Below are 19,332 nucleotides of genomic sequence, written 5' to 3' on the forward strand. Positions count from 1 at the left end.
TTCAATTTTGGGTCCTCTCAACCCAAGAAAATATACGCAGTAGTCATGTTTTTAAATTATTGTTCAAATTAGCCCTTTTGAACAAAAATGTCATAGCATGGGTAGAAGGGATGGTTTGACCGTATACGATACACATGTCAACCCTTGTACGATATACATGTCAACCGTATATGATTAGTTAAACCCTTGTACGATAAAACCGCTTTTTGACATGAAAACCTCTTGGAGTTGGAGTTGCTTGACTCCATAATTGACTTTTTTACTTTGAAAATTTGGATCCAACAACATTCTTAATGTTGACAGTTTGAGATTATTATCAAAATCACGGGACCCTGAATGGAACTTTCAACATTCTTAATGTTGACATGTTGAGATTATTATCAAAATCTTATCTGACGCTATCTGCCACAGACTCGTTTAATTTGAACCGAAAAGGAGTAATTAAGCAATTGAAAAAACTCCGCCCAACATATGCAACGGGACCCAGCAATGGGAAATCACAAATATGTTTGGCCCTGCACGGTGCTTTCCAGATGCCATGGGGACGCTACCAGTACCTGAGAAAATGGCCAACGCTATGAGAATAAAAATGAAGGAAGGTTCTAGGCTTAAAAATTAATATTTGGTCCATATAACTTTTATAATTGATAAAAAGGATATAAGATGTTAAAGATCAATATATCCTTCAAATTTATATATATATATATATATATATATATATATATTACATTTGAAGGATATAAAATAGTGATGGACTAAAATACGCAATGACCTTTTATATAAGTTTTTTTTATTTTTTATTTTTTTTTATTGCACCACTATTCATGCAACCATAATAATTCTATTTTAACAATTTGGATTTTTTATTGTTTTAATGTTTTGTATAAATAATTGAAAATCAACATTATTTTCTATTTTAAATTATAAATGTTCAAAAATTATTTTAAAAAATAGTTTCTATAAATATGGTAATATGATTTATATTTTCTTTTTGAAAATACATTTAATTAAAAAATGAAAACTATTTTTAAAAATAAAAATTGAGAACCTTGTTTAGTACTATTTTTTATATGAAAATAATAAAAAGAATTAAATTTCATGAATTGATTATCCATTTTTATTTTTTTCCATTAGTTATTTTAATAAAAAAAAAATAGTATTATTACAATTAAACAAAGAAATTGATCAATTATGTGTTTTTTGTGGGACTATTTTTTTTACATGAAAAATAATTAAATAACTAAATTATATATATTTATTACTCTTTTTAATTTAATTTTATTTATTTTTTTTTCTAATAGAAAATTTTAATATATCCATAATTAACAAAGTAATAAATCAATTGTGCACATTTTAATCTATTAAAATAAATTACTTTCTAATTTAAATAAATAAAATGAAATAAGTAAATAAATTTGGGATTATTTATATTTTTTAACATATCTTTATCAATATTTTTATGGTTAAATAAATTTTTTATTTTTATTTTCTTTAATTCCAAAAAATAAAATGAAATAAATTTGATATTTTCTAACTGATATTATATTCATATCTCTTATGGTTAAATAAATTTTTTATTCTTTTTTCTTTATTTCCAAAAATAAAAGGAAATAAATAAATAAACTTAGCTTAAATAATAGTTTTTAAGTAATTTCTTTGTCTTATTTTTAATTATATTTTGCATTGAAAATAAAATAAAATAAAATTTTATTTGTTTTAATTATTTTAAATGTCAAACTACTGGGAACATAGTTTACACACTCATGTGGATATAATTTATACATATATATGAAATTTATACAATTTTACAAGGTTATTACGCTAATTGTACAAGGGGTGTACAAAACTGTACATTTTGATTTTTTTTTTGTCATCTAAGGATTATACGTTCTCCTACCACAAATTCTTTTATTTCATGTACTTTATTTAACTCGCATATCACGATTCAAATACTTACCTTAATAATGATGTTTAGGGAAAAATTTTGTTTTTACGTTTTATATCATTTTTTAAATCAAATCATTGGAAACATGGTTCACACATCATATATGGCACATAATGTATGTATATGGATGAAATTTGCACCATTGTACAAGGGTGTTATACTAACTGTACAAGGTAAATGTTCAATTGGATAAGACAAATGTTTTAATTGTACAAAACAAATGTTCTAACTATATAAGAGGTATACAAGACTATCATTTGTGAAAGATTTTAATCAATTTTGGACAACTTTATTTTTTTTTTGTCTTGTCATTTAAGGATTGCACACTCTTAAGGTACACATTCCTCGATTCGCACATGATAATTCGAATACTTATTCCACTAATGATGTTTGAGAAAAAATTTTGTTTTTCTATCTTCTACTATTTTTTGAAACAAATCAATGAAAACATGGTTAACCTACCTATGGTTACACATTGAGTAGGAGATATATAGAATTTGAGTCATTATACAAGGTATTTACACTAAGTGTACATGACAAATATACTAACTGTACAAGGGTGTACAAAACTATTATTTGTGAAGGATTTTAAGTGATTCTGAAAAACTTGTTTGTTTATTTCCCCTAACCGAGGATAAAGGACATTCCTTACACACATTGGTTAAGCACACATTCATCTCATGTACTTTATCTAACTTGTATATGGTCATTTGAATAGGTACCTTACTTATGATGATTATAAAACAAAATTATACAACAATTTTTCTTATTTTTTAAAACCAAACCAATGCAAACATGGTTAACCGACCTATTGTCAGATATTCATGAAATGATGTATGAAATTTGAGTTATTGTATAAGAGTATTACACTAACTGTATAAGACAAATTTACTAATTGTATAAGGGTATACAAGACTACTTTTTGTTAAGAATTTTAAGTGATTTTGAAAAGCTTTCCCATTTTTTTCCACTCGAAGATTTTTTCCTCACTCAAATTCTCTCACTCAAGAATTGTTTCGAATTTTATTTTTAAATTTCATCATCAAAATTTTGTAATTGCATATTTTGTTTTTGTAGTTTTAACAATATTCTTTCTTTCCACTATTATTATTATTTTTTTTTTGTGAAATTTTATCCAAATGAATCTATATTTAAAATTATAATCTTATTTATCAAATTTTTTACTAAGATTATCTTTAATTCTTTTCATATATTTATACTCATTTATTTAAAAAATGAAAAACTAATATTTTTTTTTGTAAACATGTTCTATTACCTTTCAAGTAAAAAATTAGATAAGTTTGAATGTTAATAAAAAAAAAATTAAATACCACTTTTAATAATTTTTAGATAAAATTTTATATAATATATTTTATTTGAAATTTAATTTCTAAAGTTTCACTAAAAATTTGTATTGACAATTTTTTTATTGTGAGTCAAAATACTTTGCATTAGTCTATCTAGATAAGAAAAATTATTAATATAATATTAGAACTTCATATCTTAGTTATTTTTTCAATAATTTATCTTTTTAAAAATTTTAAAATAAAAACATTAAAAATTAAAAAGCTAATATATATATATATATATATATATATATAATAAAGTGAAGTGATAGTCGATTTTCAAATTTTTTAAAATATGGTTAATGTAAAAAATATAAAAAATAATTAAAAATAAGAGAAAAATATAAATAAAAGGGTAATATAAGTTTAAAATAAAAAATGAAAATTAAACTAAAAGATAAATACAAAAAGATAAAATATATTTGGATGAAAAATCCCAAAATTTTTATCATGGCTTATAATAAGAGCAAAAAGATTTAATATCTTTAAAAATGAAAAACAAAAAATATTATTGCTTTTTATTTGACATAAAATAGAAATATAGATTGGAAGAAAAAATTAGAAATGAGTAATACTTGGAATAGAAAAGGAAAAAAAAAACACAAAAAAATTAAAATTCACACTCATTTGTGCCTATGTAAGGATTAAAAGTATTTTAGGGATTAATGAAGGACAATAACCTTTATCTTAATTTTCATACTTTGTTTGGGTCCTGAGCTTAAATATGTATTATATATGAATCAAATGTTAATTATTGGCGCAAAACATAATTCTCCCAAAAATGAAGGCAGATAGAGAAAACTGTGGCCTCATTAATTCTAACGCTCTAGCTTACATTCAAGTTGGAAAAAGATAATTCTAGCCATCCTCCTGGAAGTCTATAAAAGAGACTGCTCCGTCACACTACACTCTTCAGCATTTCATGGAAAATTCATAGGCTTTTCTTCATATAGTATCTCCCAAATCCAGTTGGGCCCCCGTTTTCATGTAATTAGATACTTTCCCACCATCTATATTAGAAGTATGAAAATTTATGTCAAACTAAAATTTAACTATATCGGTTCAATGACCTCAAGAACAAGTGTATTCTATCGGTGATTCATGATCCTCCCCGAAACCTTCTCCGTGTATCCATTAAATAAAGCAGAAGTCCACAACAAAAGGGACACTATTTGTTGTTATTATAATAATTTATTTTCACAAATTTATCAAATTATAATGTTTGAATTGGGTGAACTTCAATAATTTTAACGAGAAAGGGATGTAGGAAGTCGATTCAAGACGTAAATAAAATAACTAATTGACCCCACTCATCTGAGCTGTTACATGTTTTCGATGCAAGTTGGGTGAAATATAAATAGATGTCTCCGCAACCGCCACATACCACTCTTAAGCATTTGTGAAATCTGTAAGCTTTCAGAAGTTGTGTACAAACGTTTTCAGCATTTCATGGAAAATTCATAAGCTTTTCTTCTATCTTTTGCAGGTAATCCATGATGGCTGGATCACTGCAGGCACATGAGCAGAGTGGGCTCAAGAAGCGCCGATTCTGGACTCCAGAAGAAGATGAGAAACTCTTGAGCTATATGAAGGAACGTGATCATAAAAGTGTACGGTGGACAGACGTCCCAAATGCTGCAGGTCTGAACAGGAGTAGGAAGAGTTGCTGGTTGAGGTGGACCAAATATATGAGGCCTGGTATCAAAAGGGGAAACTTTTCTCAAGACGAAGAGAACTCCATTATGAAGCTCCATTCTCTTATTGGCAACGAGTAATGGGAATCTCCTGATTTTGTTCGTCTTTTTCGATTATGAAAATTCATACATTTGAGGAGATTGTCTTGTTCTTTCAGATGGGCAAAGATGGCGGGAGTGCTTGATCGCCGAACTGACAATGAAATCAAGAACTATTATAACACCCGTTTAAAGAAGAAGCTTTCGAAAAAGGATATTCCCTCTTCTTCTCAGACACCACTCCATGAAATCGGTCTAATTTCAACAGACCCTGCGGAGGATCTCCCCAGTCAAACACGCGGTTTCAATTATGAGGCTATGGAGAATCCAACAGTTTACAACAACTATGCAGCCCATCCTGGTCTTGGCTCTTTGTATGGGAATGCTACAAATGAAGGTTCGACTCCAGCACTGATGGTTTCAGAGGAAAACGTGCTTACCCCACCAGCTGAAGAGTTCTCCCCTTGGGAAGCCTGGCTAGAAGAATTTCCCTCTGGATCAGACTACAACAACTATGCAGCCCATCCTGGTCTTGGCTCTTTGTATGGGAATGCTACAAATGAAGGTTCGACTCCAGCACTGATGGTTTCAGAGGAAAACGTGCTTACCCCACCAGCTGAAGAGTTCTCCCCTTGGGAAGCCTGGCTAGAAGAATTTCCCTCTGGATCAGACTGGTGAGACTAGGAACTCTTTTGGCGGAGGCACTGCACTCATGCAGCCTCCGTTATTTAGTGTTTCGGGAGTGCTTTTTGCATTACGTTGTGGGGATAGATTCATTTCTATGTAAAATATGTTGGGATGTTCAGTTAAAGTAGTCAAAGTTGTTAGAATTTCATTCTGTTAATAGTTCCTAGTTTTTGGGACATGTTGGTAGGATTTGACTATTTCCTTAGCCATTTACCACGTTCTTACGTGGGCTGTTTGTTTCCTTTTTAATCTCTTTTGTAAGGCTTATATAAGCTGTAGCTTGTTTTGATTTGAATAAGACTCATTCTCATATTGTGAGTGAATTGCATTATGTCTATAGTTTACAACAATCTGGTATCAGAGCCCCATCATGGGGCCTGATTATGAGAGAAAAGAAACCGCAGTTTCTTGTAGAGAGAAAGAGTAAAAAGAGAGTAAGATAAGAGAAAGAGTGATCAAAGTATGGCAGCTGAAAGTAGTAACTTTGTTCAACCTGCAATTCCTAAGTTCGATGGCCATTATGATCATTGGTCTATGCTTATGGAAAATTTTCTTCGTTCAAAGGAGTATTGGAGCTTGGTGGAGAATGGAATCCCTGCTGCAGCAGAAGGAATAGAGCCTACTGAAGCTCAACAGAAGGCAATTGCAGATCACAAGCTGAAAGACTTGAAGGTTAAGAATTATCTGTTCCAAGCCATAGATCGAAACATTATGGAGACCATCCTCAATAAAGAGTCTGGTAAGCATATCTGGGACTCTATGAAGCAGAAGTATCAAGGTTCCACAAGAGTCAAAAGGGCACAACTTCAAGCACTTCGAAGGGAGTTCGAGGTTCTGCAGATGAAAGAGGGTGAAAGTGTTGATGAGTATTTTGCTCGAACACTCACCATAGCAAACAAGATGAAGATTCATGGTGAAAGCATGAAGCAAGTGGTGATTATTGAAAAGATCCTGAGATCAATGACTTCAAGGTTTGACTATGTTGTGTGTTCAGTTGAAGAGTCTAATGATTTAGACACTTTAACCATTGATGAGTTGCAGAGTAGCTTGTTGGTTCATGAGCAGAGGATGAATGGGCATGGAAGAGATGAGCAGGCATTGAAGGTGACCTATGATGATAAATTTGCTGGAAGAGGAGGTCGTGGTCGTGGAGCTTTTCGAGGAAGAGGCAGAGGAAGGGGCAGGCAAGCATTCAACAAAGCTATAGTTGAGTGCTACAAGTGTCATCAATTAGGACACTTTCAATATGAGTGTCCTAAATGGGAGAAGGGAGCACATTATGCAGAACTTGATGAGAAAGAGGAGATGCTATTGATGTCGTATGTGGAGCTTAACCAATCAAGGAAGAAGATGTTTGGTTTCTTGACTCGGGGTGCAGCAATCATATGTGTGGAAATAAGCTGTGGTTCTCGGATCTTGATGAGGAATTCCGGCAATCTGTAAAGCTCGGGAACAATTTCAAGATGACTGTATTGGGAAAGGGGAACATTAGAATGCAAGTTGCTGGAGTTACTCAGGTAATTACAGATGTTTTCTATATTCCTGAGTTGAGAAACAATTTGCTAAGTGTTGGACAATTGCAAGAGAAAGGAGTGGCTATTCTGATCCAACATGGAGAATGCAGAGTCTATCATCCTGAGAAAGGGCTCATTATGCAAACATCAATGTCTGCAAATAGGATGTTCATACTGCCCGCAAGAGTTATGCCAAAAGCTCCTACTTGTTTTCAAATAACTCTTGAAGACAATACACACCTCTGGCATTGTAGATATGGGCACCTAAGCTTTAAGGGTCTCAGAACATTGCAGTATAAGGAGATGGTGAGAGGGTTACCACAGCTGAAAGCATCATCCAAAGTATGCACTGATTGCATGGTGGGAAAGCAACACAGGGACGCAATTCCAAAGAGGAGCTTGTGGAGAGCATCACAGAGGCTACAGTTGGTACATGCTGACATTTGTGGACCCATCAAACCTGTCTCCAACAGTAAAAAGAGGTACCTTATTAGCTTTATTGATGATTATAGCCGTAAGGTATGGATATATTTTCTTACGGAGAAGTCTGAAGCTTTTACTACCTTCAAGAATTACAAAAATCTTGTTGAGAAAGAGACAGGAGCTTCTATTTGTTGTTTGCGCACAGATAGGGGTGGAGAGTTCACATCTCTCGAATTCAATGCCTTTTGCAAAACTAATGGTATTAGTAGGCAACTCACTGCAGCCTATACTCCTCAACAAAACGGAGTAGCTGAGCGCAAGAACAGGACAATCATGAACATGGTTAGAAGCATGTTATCGGAGAAGCAAGTCCCAAAGAATTTCTGGCCAGAAGCAGTGAACTGGACAGCTCATGTGCTCAATAGAAGTCCTACATTGGCAGTAAAAGGCGTGACCCCTGAAGAGGCTTGGAGTGGTGTTAAACCCAATGTTGATTATTTTCGGGTTTTTGGATGCATTGGCCATGTTCATGTGCCAGATAACAAGAGAAAGAAGCTAGATGATAAGAGCTTTCAATGTGTGTTGCTAGGGATGAGTGAAGAGTCTAAAGCATATAGACTTTATGATCCAGTGTCCAAGAAGATAGTTGTAAGCAGAGATGTTGTTTTCGAAGAAGATAAATGCTGGAATTGGGGGAGGAGTAATGAAGAAGTAAGACTTGATGTGCTTGAATGGGGAGATAGCAATGAAGAAGGGAGTGAAGACGAACAAGGTGAAGATGACGCTGAAGAGGGGGTGGCAGTAGAGGGAAGAGGAAGAGAGGACAGCTTGTCTTCGAGTGAGTCACTTGGTTCTTTGAGTGAGTCACTTGGTGAAAATTCAGGAGTATCTGGAGAAAGCTCACCAAGCTCACAACAAGGGAGGAACAGAAGAGTACCATTCTGGATGGAAGATTATGTGAGTGGGGGAGAATTTTCAGAAGGCGATGTTGAACACAACAACTTGGTCCTATTTACCTCAACTGCAGATCCAACTATTTTTGAAGAAGCTGTTCAAAGTTCCAAGTGGAGAGCTGCAATGGACTTGGAAATAGAAGCAATAGAAAGGAATGAGACTTGGGAGCTGACGGACTTGCCTGAAGGAGTGAAGAAGATTGGAGTAAAGTGGGTTTTCAAAACCAAACTCAATGAAAATGGCAAGGTTGACAAGTGTAAAGCTCGGCTGGTGGCAAAAGGGTATGCACAACAACATGGCATAGACTATACTGAGGTGTTTGCTCCTGTGGCCAGGTGGGATACAATTAGAATGGTGATTGCTTTAGCAGCTCGAAATGGTTGGAGTGTGTACCAGCTTGATGTCAAAAGTGCTTTCTTACATGGTGAGCTAAATGAAGCAGTGTTTATCGAGCAACCACAGGGCTATGAAAAGAAAGGTGAAGAGCATAAGGTGTACAAACTAAAGAAGGCATTGTATGGGCTTAAACAAGCTCCTCGTGCATGGTATAGTCGAATTGAAGCATACTTTATCAAGGAAGGGTTTGAGAGATGCAGTTGTGATCACACATTGTTCATCAAAACAGGAGATGGAGGTAAAATTTTGATTGTTAGCTTATATGTTGATGATCTAATTTTTACTGGTAATGATGAGAGTATGTTTGTTAAATTCAAGAATTCTATGAAACTTGAATTTGATATGACTGATTTGGGAAAGATGAAGTATTTTCTGGGTGTGGAGGTTTTACAAAATTCTGAGGGTATTTATATTAGTCAGAGGAAGTATGCAAAAGAAGTGTTGGAGAGGTTTGGGATGGAGAAAAGTAATAGTGTGAAGAATCCCATTGTTCCTGGAGATAGATTAACGAAGAATGAAGACGGAGTTAAGGTGGATGCTACTAAATACAAACAATTAGTTGGAAGTCTTATGTATCTGACTGCTACAAGACCAGATTTGATGTATGTGGTGTGTCTTATTAGCAGGTTCATGGCAAGTCCAACTGAGATGCATCTGCAAGCTGCGAAAAGGGTGTTAAGGTACTTGAAAGGTACTGTAGATTTGGGAGTTTTTTTTCAGAAGGAGGGTAATGGTGAACTAATGGCATATACAGACAGTGACTATGCAGGGGATGTGGATGATAGGAAAAGTACTTCTGGCTATGTGTTTTTGCTCAGTGAAGGAGCTGTGGCATGGTCTTCTAAAAAGCAGCCTGTGGTTACTTTGTCAACTACTGAAGCAGAGTTTGTGGCAGCTGCTTCTTGTGCTTGTCAAGGAGTATGGATGAGGAGAGTACTGGAGAAGCTTGGTCATTCTCAAGGAAAGTGCACTACCGTGTTATGTGACAATAGTTCTACTATAAAGCTGTCCAAAAATCCAGTAATGCATGGACGTAGCAAGCACATTGATGTAAGGTTTCATTTCTTGCATGATTTGACTAGAGAGGGAATTGTTGAGTTAAAGCACTGTGGCACACAAGAACAAGTTGCAGACATTATGACAAAACCACTCAAGTTGGATGTGTTTTTAAAGTTGCGTGAGTTACTGGGTGTGAGTGTGGTACCAAGAGTAAACTGAATGCATTATTGCAATCAGTTTAAGGGAGGAATTGTTGGGATGTTCAGTTAAAGTAGTCAAAGTTGTTAGAATTTCATTCTGTTAATAGTTCCTAGTTTTTGGGACATGTTGGTAGGATTTGACTATTTCCTTAGCCATTTACCACGTTCTTACGTGGGCTGTTTGTTTCCTTTTTAATCTCTTTTGTAAGGCTTATATAAGCTGTAGCTTGTTTTGATTTGAATAAGACTCATTCTCATATTGTGAGTGAATTGCATTATGTCTATAGTTTACAACAAAATAATGGTTCATTTTTGGGTTGGTTATATATATATAACCAAGTGAGTTGCATATTTAGGTTCTGGAATTCCATCTCTAGTTGGGGGTCTCGAGTCCAAGGTTCTAAAATAGGTTCTGGAACCAAATAAAAATCTAAAACATGGTCTAAAAGAGTATGATTCCAACTCAAAATAGGTTCTGGAATTCCATCCTTAGTTGGGGGTCTCGGTTCCGAGGTTCATCTCTCGGTCATGGAAGACGGATTGTATCTATAGAATAGGCGATGCCTTGTTGTCACGGGCTTAGGTGTTGAGCTGTTGCAAAATGTTAATGGTTCATTCTTGCACAATGTTTTCTGTGTTACACGTAAAGATCGTGTTTGTGAATTTCCTTCTCTTATTATTTCATATTCGTGGTTAATTTTATTCTGAGAAAGAATAGTCAGGCATAGCCAGGCACCATTCCGACGATCTTATGTTATTATTTGTTTCTTTTTTCTTGGTTGATGATTTAGCCATTGACCAAGGGGTTTAAGCTGAGTGGATGGCATCTGGGATGCATGTGGGCGTGTGGCCGTGTGGCCGTGGCCGTGTGGCCGTGTGGCCGTGGCCGTGGGCATTACATTTTTGTAAATAATAATTAATATAATTGCGTGAATAAAAAAATGGTTTCCAAAACTATCCCCTAATACCTTGTATTTAATGTTGTTTTTTAAAGGAATCCTCACTAAACTCCTGAAGATCCTTTTCTATCCTCATCCATAGCTTGCCCACCTCCCCTCTCATTCTTTTCTTTCTGTTCTTTATTCTTTTCCTCCTCACGCCGAGTCCAAAAACAACCGATTAAATCCAATATTCAAGCCCTAGACCAAACACCTAGCCCTATTACTGTAAAGATCAAAGATACCAACTTTTCCTTTTTTTCTTTTTTTTCCACGCTTCATTCTTTAATGTAGAAATTGAAAGTTCAAAATAGAAGAAATGAGGGTGAAAGTATGAGAAAAAAATAAAAAAATAAAGTGAAGTAAGATAAAATAAAATAAATAAAAATAAGTGTACGAAGCAAGAGTAAGAAGGTCTACATTGTATTGGGCCAAGTCAAGATGCTTATTTCAACCATAACTTGACAACCATAATTTGTCTCTATATGAACTAAGAGTAAGAAGATTGGGCCAAAGTCAAGATAGAACGTGATGAAAATGGCAAAATTGATGGAGCATGTGTCTTATGATCTAGAGGTGGACCTACATTGTAATATGTCAAATCAAATTAGAGGTCTACAGCTATGTCAAGTTATGGTTGAAATAAGCACCTTTGTATGTGGCAAATTCTCTTAAAAAACATTTATATTCAAATATGTGGTTGTTCACTCTCCAAGTGAACGAAAATATATATCTCTATTAAAGATAGTTTCGATTATTTTAATCAAATATATTATAAATTTGAGGAATATCGATACTAAAATTGATGAGAAAATCAAGTCATAATACTTATGTGTTCTTTATCAAATTTTTATAAGCATTTTTATGAATATCATGATGTGTGTTAGAAATAAATGTTAAGATAACCTTGAACTTAAAGTGTTGAAAGAAAACTCAATGGAAAGTTTGATAGTTAGAATGAAAATGGAAAAAGAAAATGATTTTTTTTTTTAAATCTAGACCTAAATTAGAGTTAAAGGAAACAACAATTATGTGTATATATATATATATATATATATATGAAGTCCACAGAAGGGACACTATTTGTTGTTATTATAATAATTTATTTTCACAAATTCATTATAATTATAAATATTCTAAATAGCTCCAAATTTATTTTCAAGGAAACATTTTTACAAATATTTTTTCACACAAATCATAACATAAAAAAATGGTAATAAAGCTAGAACCAAATAAAAATCTAAAACATGGTCTAAAAGAGTATGATTCCAACTCAAAATAGGAATGAAAAACAAATTCTAATAAGGATTACCAATCATTCTCTACGTCTACACCAATCATTCTTAGATATAAGAGGAGTAGAAGAAAATTAGAAGAGAGAATGGTATGGAAAGTAGAGATATGTTTGACAAAATGGGATTCATGGTGGGGCATTAATGATCATGAGGAGGTGGTAGAAGTGTTTGAGGGAGTCCAAGACAGTGAATGAACGGAAAACAAACCCCTATAAGAAGTCAATTTCAACATAGGTAGCTCACAATTATTTATGCTAAAAATTGGAAACTTTCTTTAGGGGTTTAGCAAAATGGAGTATGTTCAAAGATGTGACAAAAATGGATACATTTAATTTATATTTTTTATAACAAATTAATGTTTGTTTCTATACACTTTTTATTTTTATTTTTAAAACTAGAAAATGGTAATAATATTTATATAAGATTAACCAAAAATCTATTAAAGAATGACCTTGAAAAAAATAATAAATTTAAAAAGTAAGATATAAAAAAATTTACTATCTCAAACTCTAAAATTTCTAAAACTTTTTTTTCTTAAAAAAAAATGAATTACCTTGAAAAAAATAATAAATTTTAAAAATTAAGATATAAAATTTAGCCTTGTTTTGTAGGTCACTTTGGCTCTTGAAAGGGACAAAACTAGGACTTGGCTTATGAGTAGAAGCTGCAAGAAAGAAAGAGAGAAAGAAACAAGGGCAAAAAGAAAGGAACAAAGACATCAGAAGAAAAGTCTAAAGGAGAGAGGAAAGGATTGTTAAAAGAAGGATTATATATCATATGAATGAGCATGCATCACAATTATGCTAACCCCATCAAACCTTAATTTTAAATTCATGTTTATAATATAAAGTAAATAATGGTGTTGGGGTTGGATATGGCAACCAAGGGCTCCCCATGTAACCTCAATTAATTGAAGTTTTGGCATTCTAGTGAGTATAAATTCTATTTTCATAAAGTTAATAAAATCTTTCATATAAAAACTTTTTTTTTTTCTTTAATGAAAAGATATTGGGAAGTAGAATATTGATAAATTCAATTGAAAGACGAGTCACAATAATTTTCAAAAACAAATTTTGTAATATTTTGAGGAAAATTTAGCCTTCAAATGATTGACTCTATATTGCAAATATTTTTTTTTAGTTGTGTGTTGTTCTATTTGCTTTATGGTAAAAACTTTATTACTAAAAGAATGATATTCATGTTATTTTTATTTAAATCTCATGGATAGAATAATTGAAGCCCTCTATTTCATGTCCAAAATAGTTTTTAAAATACAAGACAATTTTTACCCATTATATCACTCATACTCTATTTGGATGTTGGATGTTGAAAATTATGATATGTGAAATAAAATAAAAACAAAAATAAAACAAAATGAATCAAAATAACAAAAATAAAAATAAAAGTGTATGGGGTAAGAGTAAGTGGGTCTAAATTGTATTAGGCCAAGAGAGTATGTGTTGAAATAGGATAAGATGAAAATGGCCAGAGTGATAGACCATGTGTATAGTGGTGTGGAGATGGAGCTACTTGGTAACAGTTCAAGGCAAATTTGGGGGTCTATTGTAGCTACCAAGTTATGGTTGAATTTGTACATGGCAAACTTCGTTAAAAATTGCTTATATTTAAAAAAGCAGTTATTCACCCTCCGAATCAAATATGGTATATCCATTAAGGATAACCTCAATGATTTTAATTAAAGTATTATAAATTTAAAGAATACTAATATTAGAATTAATGATAAAAATCAAGCTTTCGATGTATTTTTGTCGAATTCTTGTAAGGACTTCATAAATATCATGATGTATGTTATAGATATTTTCTCGACAAAGGATGTTAAGGCAATCTTGAACTCAATGAGTTGAAAAGAAAAAGTGTTCGATAATAAAAATGAAATCTCTAAGTGAAAATTTGGTAATTGGAGTGAAAATAAAAAAGAAAAATAATGATTTTTTTTTTATTTAGATTTAAATCAAAGCCAAAGGAAACCATAATTGTTTCAATTGCAACAAAGGATACTATATAAGAAATTCTTCAAAACATAAAGAAAGTTTTTTTCGTATTGATCCTTGAATGTAGGTTTTAAGTCCAACCACATGAATTGTTGTGCTTTCATTCTCGTTCTTTTATTTTTATTTTTATATTATTATGCTTTATTGTGATTTTTCATGACAAACATAATACCTTACTCTATTGGTTCAAAATGTAAATGAAAAATATTTTCTATCATAAAAGAAATTGGAAAAAGAGCTATTATTTTAATTTTTGAATAAAAAATAAAATATGAGTCACAATGAAAAAACATTGTAGGTTTATCACTCCTTTTAATGTATATAGGCATGTGAAAGACTTTATTTCAAGTTTTATTTCCATGCGGTCTATACTTTTATTAGAACTTGTTTCATGGTATGATTTAAAAACGATTTTCTATTTTAAAAATATAAAACCATTGTTTGTTTAACCATTTCTCTCTAAAAATAGTTTTTAAAAACAAAGTGAAATAAAGAATATCTTTTAGAAAATAAGTAAAGTTGTTTGTATCCATTTCTAAAAACAAGAAAAACATAGAATTTTTTTTTTAAAAAAAAAGAAAACCATAAAATTGAACATAATATCACTTCATTTCTCTTTTCACGATTTAATATCAATATTGTAAATCTTAAAAAATGAATTTTCTTTAAAGTATATGTACTTTTCTGAATTTCTTTTAAATTTTTAACAATTTTTCATTAGGCAAATACATTTCAAATCAAATTTTACATGATAAATAAAATTTATTAATATTAAAAAATAATTTTAAATTAAAAAACATATTTAATTAATAATAAAATGTTGTGAAACTCAATAACATTAGTAAGCCATAAACCAAAATTATTTTAAATATTTGGATTAGTTTCTTCTTTACATACATATACATATCTATACACATATTTTTATATATATAAAAAAAATTATTAGGCAAATAAACTTCAAATTAAGCCATAATTAACAAGTTGGATTCATTAACTAATTTTTAAACCAATTAATTCAAAAATTTTATGGACAAAATTGATTTAGAATGGTTTTATTATTTCTCTTTTACATAAAATCATTATTTTCTATTTTTTTTTCACTACACAAATAAACTCTAAATTAAACAAGATTTAATGTTTTGGATTCATCAAGGAGTCTAGTAATTTTTAAAAATAATTTAAAACCCAAATAATGAACCAATTAATACTAAAAATTTATTAACAAAAATTGGTTTAGAACAACTTTACTATTTCTCTTTCACATAAAATCCTTATTTTTCAATTTTTTCACTAGGTAGATGAACTCCAAATTAGACAAGACTTAATACTCTAGATTTATTATAGAGTCTAGTAACTTTTAAAAATGTCTTAAAACTCAAATATTGACGTAATCAATACAAAAAATTTATGGACAAAAGTTAATTTAAAATAACTCTATTGTTTTTCTTTTACATAGAATCAATGTTTTCTATTTTTTTTAACTGGACAAATAACTCCAAATTAAATAAGACTTAGTGTGTCAGATTCATTAACAAGTTTAGTAATTTTTAAAAATAATTTGAAACTCAAATAATAAATTCATTAAAATAAAAAAATATATTTGGATAAAAATTGGTACATAATATCTCTATTATTTTGTTACATAAAATTATATTTTTATACATTTTCTAATAATTAAAAATAATAATAAATCAAAGCTAATATATTATAAGTCATCACTTTATTGATATCCTTATACACACAAATATATATTTTTAATTTAAATAAATAAATTATAAATTAAGTAAAACATAATTAATAATTTAAATTTTTTATGAATTTTTAAATTTTTAAGAATAATTTTGAATTCAAAAAATTGATCTAATTATTAATTTTTTATTATGTAATGTGCAAGTGGATCCACCATCAAATTGAAAAAATGAGAGAGAGAGAGAGAGAGAGACGGAGGTGGAGGAGGAAGAGACAGAGGGGCATCTTTGGTGATTGTTTATTGTGTAATGTGCAAGTGGATGCACCATCAAATTGGAAATATGAGAGAGAGAGAGATTCCCTTCTTCACACAAAGATATAAAAAATAATTTTACTTTTTTCTTATAATTATTTTAAAAAATAATTATATAAATATAAAAATAATTAAAAATAAAATACCACATATAAAAATTATCTTTAAAACATATTTAAAGATATAAAAACATGTTAAAAATATTTCAGGATCACAATTACCAAATATGGCCTAAGTTTGTCTTAATTAAGAATTAATAAACATATTTTCTATTGCACAACCCAAATACAAGCCCATTAAGGAGAGTTCAAATTAAAGATAAAGTTTAGTGTTGGGTTTGGATCATGGAGAATTAAGGGGAAAAATTGAGGAAGAAGGGAAAAAGAGAAAAAGTGAGGAAAATAAAACATAATTTTAAATTAAAACAATTTATTTCTATCATTTGTTTAAAATTTTATTTTATATATGAAGAACTATATACCACCAATTTTTACCCTACACCCATTTCTTTAATTAATGTTTGAATTTCAAGCCCACTTTCATATTCTAACCCTTTTTTTAAGCCCATTTTTACCAAGGTTTAAAGTATTGGTCAAGTTCAATACCACTCAACATAATCATATTCATTTTGACTAAGTCTAAGATGATTTTGACACCTAAGTTATAATTTACAACATTGAATATTGAGTTGATGTTAACTTGCCGTGAATCGTCTAACTCTTTGATTCTTTGAAAGAAACCATGTTTGACTTAAATCGAGTTAGGTTATAAATCTACCCCAATACCTTAAGTTAGGTTATAAATCTCTCTTCTTCTTTGTCTTCAACCACAAAATTGCCCTTCTTGGTTGCCTTCTACTATTATTATGGAAATTGGAAGGTGAGAAGCGCCAACAAATATGTTATTTCTTCCTCCAATTATCATCTTCAAATCTTTTTGCTATTGGCAACATCTTGAATAGTGGTGAGGTTTTTTTGCTAGCGATGACGTATTAATAGTAGTACTTTAGACCTTGAAAGCTTGAGATGGAAGAGTCATCCTTAGAGAAGAAGATTCAAATTTGGAAAAAAATGGGTATTGTGTATTTTTTTTACATACTAATGATATTTATGGTATTATATTATAATATTATCCGGGATTTTGGATTACTGATTAGGTGTATGGGCTAAAGATGGGGTTTCAAAAATATTTATAGAAGATATTTCTATGGCTATAGGAACATGAATAATTATATGGTTATAAATATAAATGTTTGATAAATTAATTGATTTATAATTAAGTTTATTATATTTAAAAATTGAGATAAATAATTAAATAATGATAAAGTTCATATAAAAGAATATCATTTAATATATTTTAATAATTAATTAATAAAATATATTTATTTTATCATATTGATTACTTAATCTTATTTTTGGTATTTTATGAGCTATTAAATTAATATATTTTATGTATTGCCCGATATCAATCTGAGTTACTAAGACCAATGTGCATTAGTATTTTCCAAGTCAATGCCTGATTTCGTGACTTTAAAACCATGCTCTCCCATGGCCAACATTCTTCCCCCTTGGGCCGCCACCAACACGATCGTGGGCCACTTTGATGCACTCTTTCACCCCTAGGTTTGGGAAATCAAGTTTTTTTATTTATTATTTATTTCTTCATTCATTCGTTCATTCATTTATAGATCTCTACAACACATGTTTATTTATTTAGGCTTGCGTTTTGATTGAGGATATTGAGTTAGGTCCTGTTGAATTTATTTTATATGAATGTGATTATTGGGTTGGTTTATATTTATTTGGGCTTGCAGATTTGATATTGAATTGCATGTTTATTTGGGTTGGACTTGGGCTTAGTTTATTTTTGGGTTGAGTTTGAGCTTGATTTTCTATTGGGCCTAGTTAAATTTGTCTGACTTAGTTTTGATCTTGGGCTTTATTTCATTTTTTTTTTGCTGGGCTTGTTTCTTGGCTGGGAGATGATTATTGGAGGATGGAAAATTGGTGGTATGATCAAGATTTTCTCACTTGAAGAAGCCTATAAAAAGACAGACCTTAGAGCAGAGGCAAAAGGGTAGGCGGCTCCCTCTCATTTTCTTTAAATACCAATTCATAATTTAAATAATTTCTAACCTTATATTTCGAGTAATTTTAATATACTCCAAGCCCAACCATAACTTCACTAATAGCATTTTGCATTTTTTTTTCCAAATCAAATAAACTCTTAGTGGAAATTTTTTAACTTGACCGTAATTCAGAATTCAAGTCAAATTCAACCATATTAATAAAAAATAAAAATAAATAAAAAGCTAGAATTTAGAGTAATACCTTGTCCTCCTACGGATGTAAGTTCAAGAATTGTTCCAACACCTCCATCATTTTCAATGAGCTCAACTTTCTCGACCATATGAGAGAAGCCCTTTTGAATAATCTTCGCCAATTGAAAAGCTTCATAGAGCTTCCATGCGTAGGTAGCTGCCACATCATATGAAACTTGTCCGGAGATTTCCATTCTTTCAATTTTGTGGATCAAGCACAATAAGATGATTGTGTTGATAATATGAAAAACTTTATGCTTTAGATTCCTACCTAAGCCATGGTATATAAGACCATGTAGGGCAAGATGTGTACGCTAAGCATCTTGGAGTAGTTGGCCCTGAAATATTCTTTCAAGTGAGTCTTGTTGGCATATGTGCTGTCACTATATATAAAGGAAAGACATTGAAATTATCGTTTATGGTTTTATGGAGTAGTTGGCCTTGAAATATTCTTTCAAGTGAGTCTTGTTGGCATATGTGCTGTCACTATATATAAAGGAAAGACATTGAAATTATCGTTTATGGTTTTATGAGGTATTGTATAGGTTGGTGAAAACGATGTTGAAAT

The 19,332-nt window shown here is 30.9% G+C and overlaps 1 protein-coding gene across 5 annotated transcripts; it reads right to left on the reverse strand.

Moving 5' to 3' along the window:
* Nucleotides 1–313: 313 nt before the first annotated feature.
* LOC117933477 lies at nt 314–18,992 on the reverse strand. Of its 5 annotated transcripts, none has more exons than XR_004654292.1 (3): nt 7,789–10,028; nt 7,545–7,685; nt 4,529–6,545 (listed from the first exon to the last, which is right to left on the reverse strand). XR_004654292.1 is itself a non-coding variant. In XM_034854852.1 (3 exons), exons 1-3 carry the CDS (start codon nt 18,956–18,958, stop codon nt 6,502–6,504), a joined length of 369 nt encoding a protein of 122 aa, XP_034710743.1. In that variant the 5' UTR covers nt 18,959–18,992; the 3' UTR covers nt 4,529–6,501. The 5 variants fall into 5 exon arrangements, 4 of the variants coding, with proteins under 4 accessions (XP_034710745.1, XP_034710743.1, XP_034710744.1 ...); XM_034854852.1 differs by lacking the exon at nt 7,789–10,028 and adding an exon at nt 18,775–18,992; XM_034854854.1 differs by lacking the exons at nt 4,529–6,545; nt 7,545–7,685; nt 7,789–10,028 and adding exons at nt 314–557; nt 18,775–18,992.
* Nucleotides 18,993–19,332: the final 340 nt, after the last annotated feature.

Source organism: Vitis riparia, chromosome 16, assembly GCF_004353265.1.
Source record: "Vitis riparia cultivar Riparia Gloire de Montpellier isolate 1030 chromosome 16, EGFV_Vit.rip_1.0, whole genome shotgun sequence".
NCBI classification, from domain to species: Eukaryota; Viridiplantae; Streptophyta; class Magnoliopsida; order Vitales; family Vitaceae; genus Vitis; species Vitis riparia.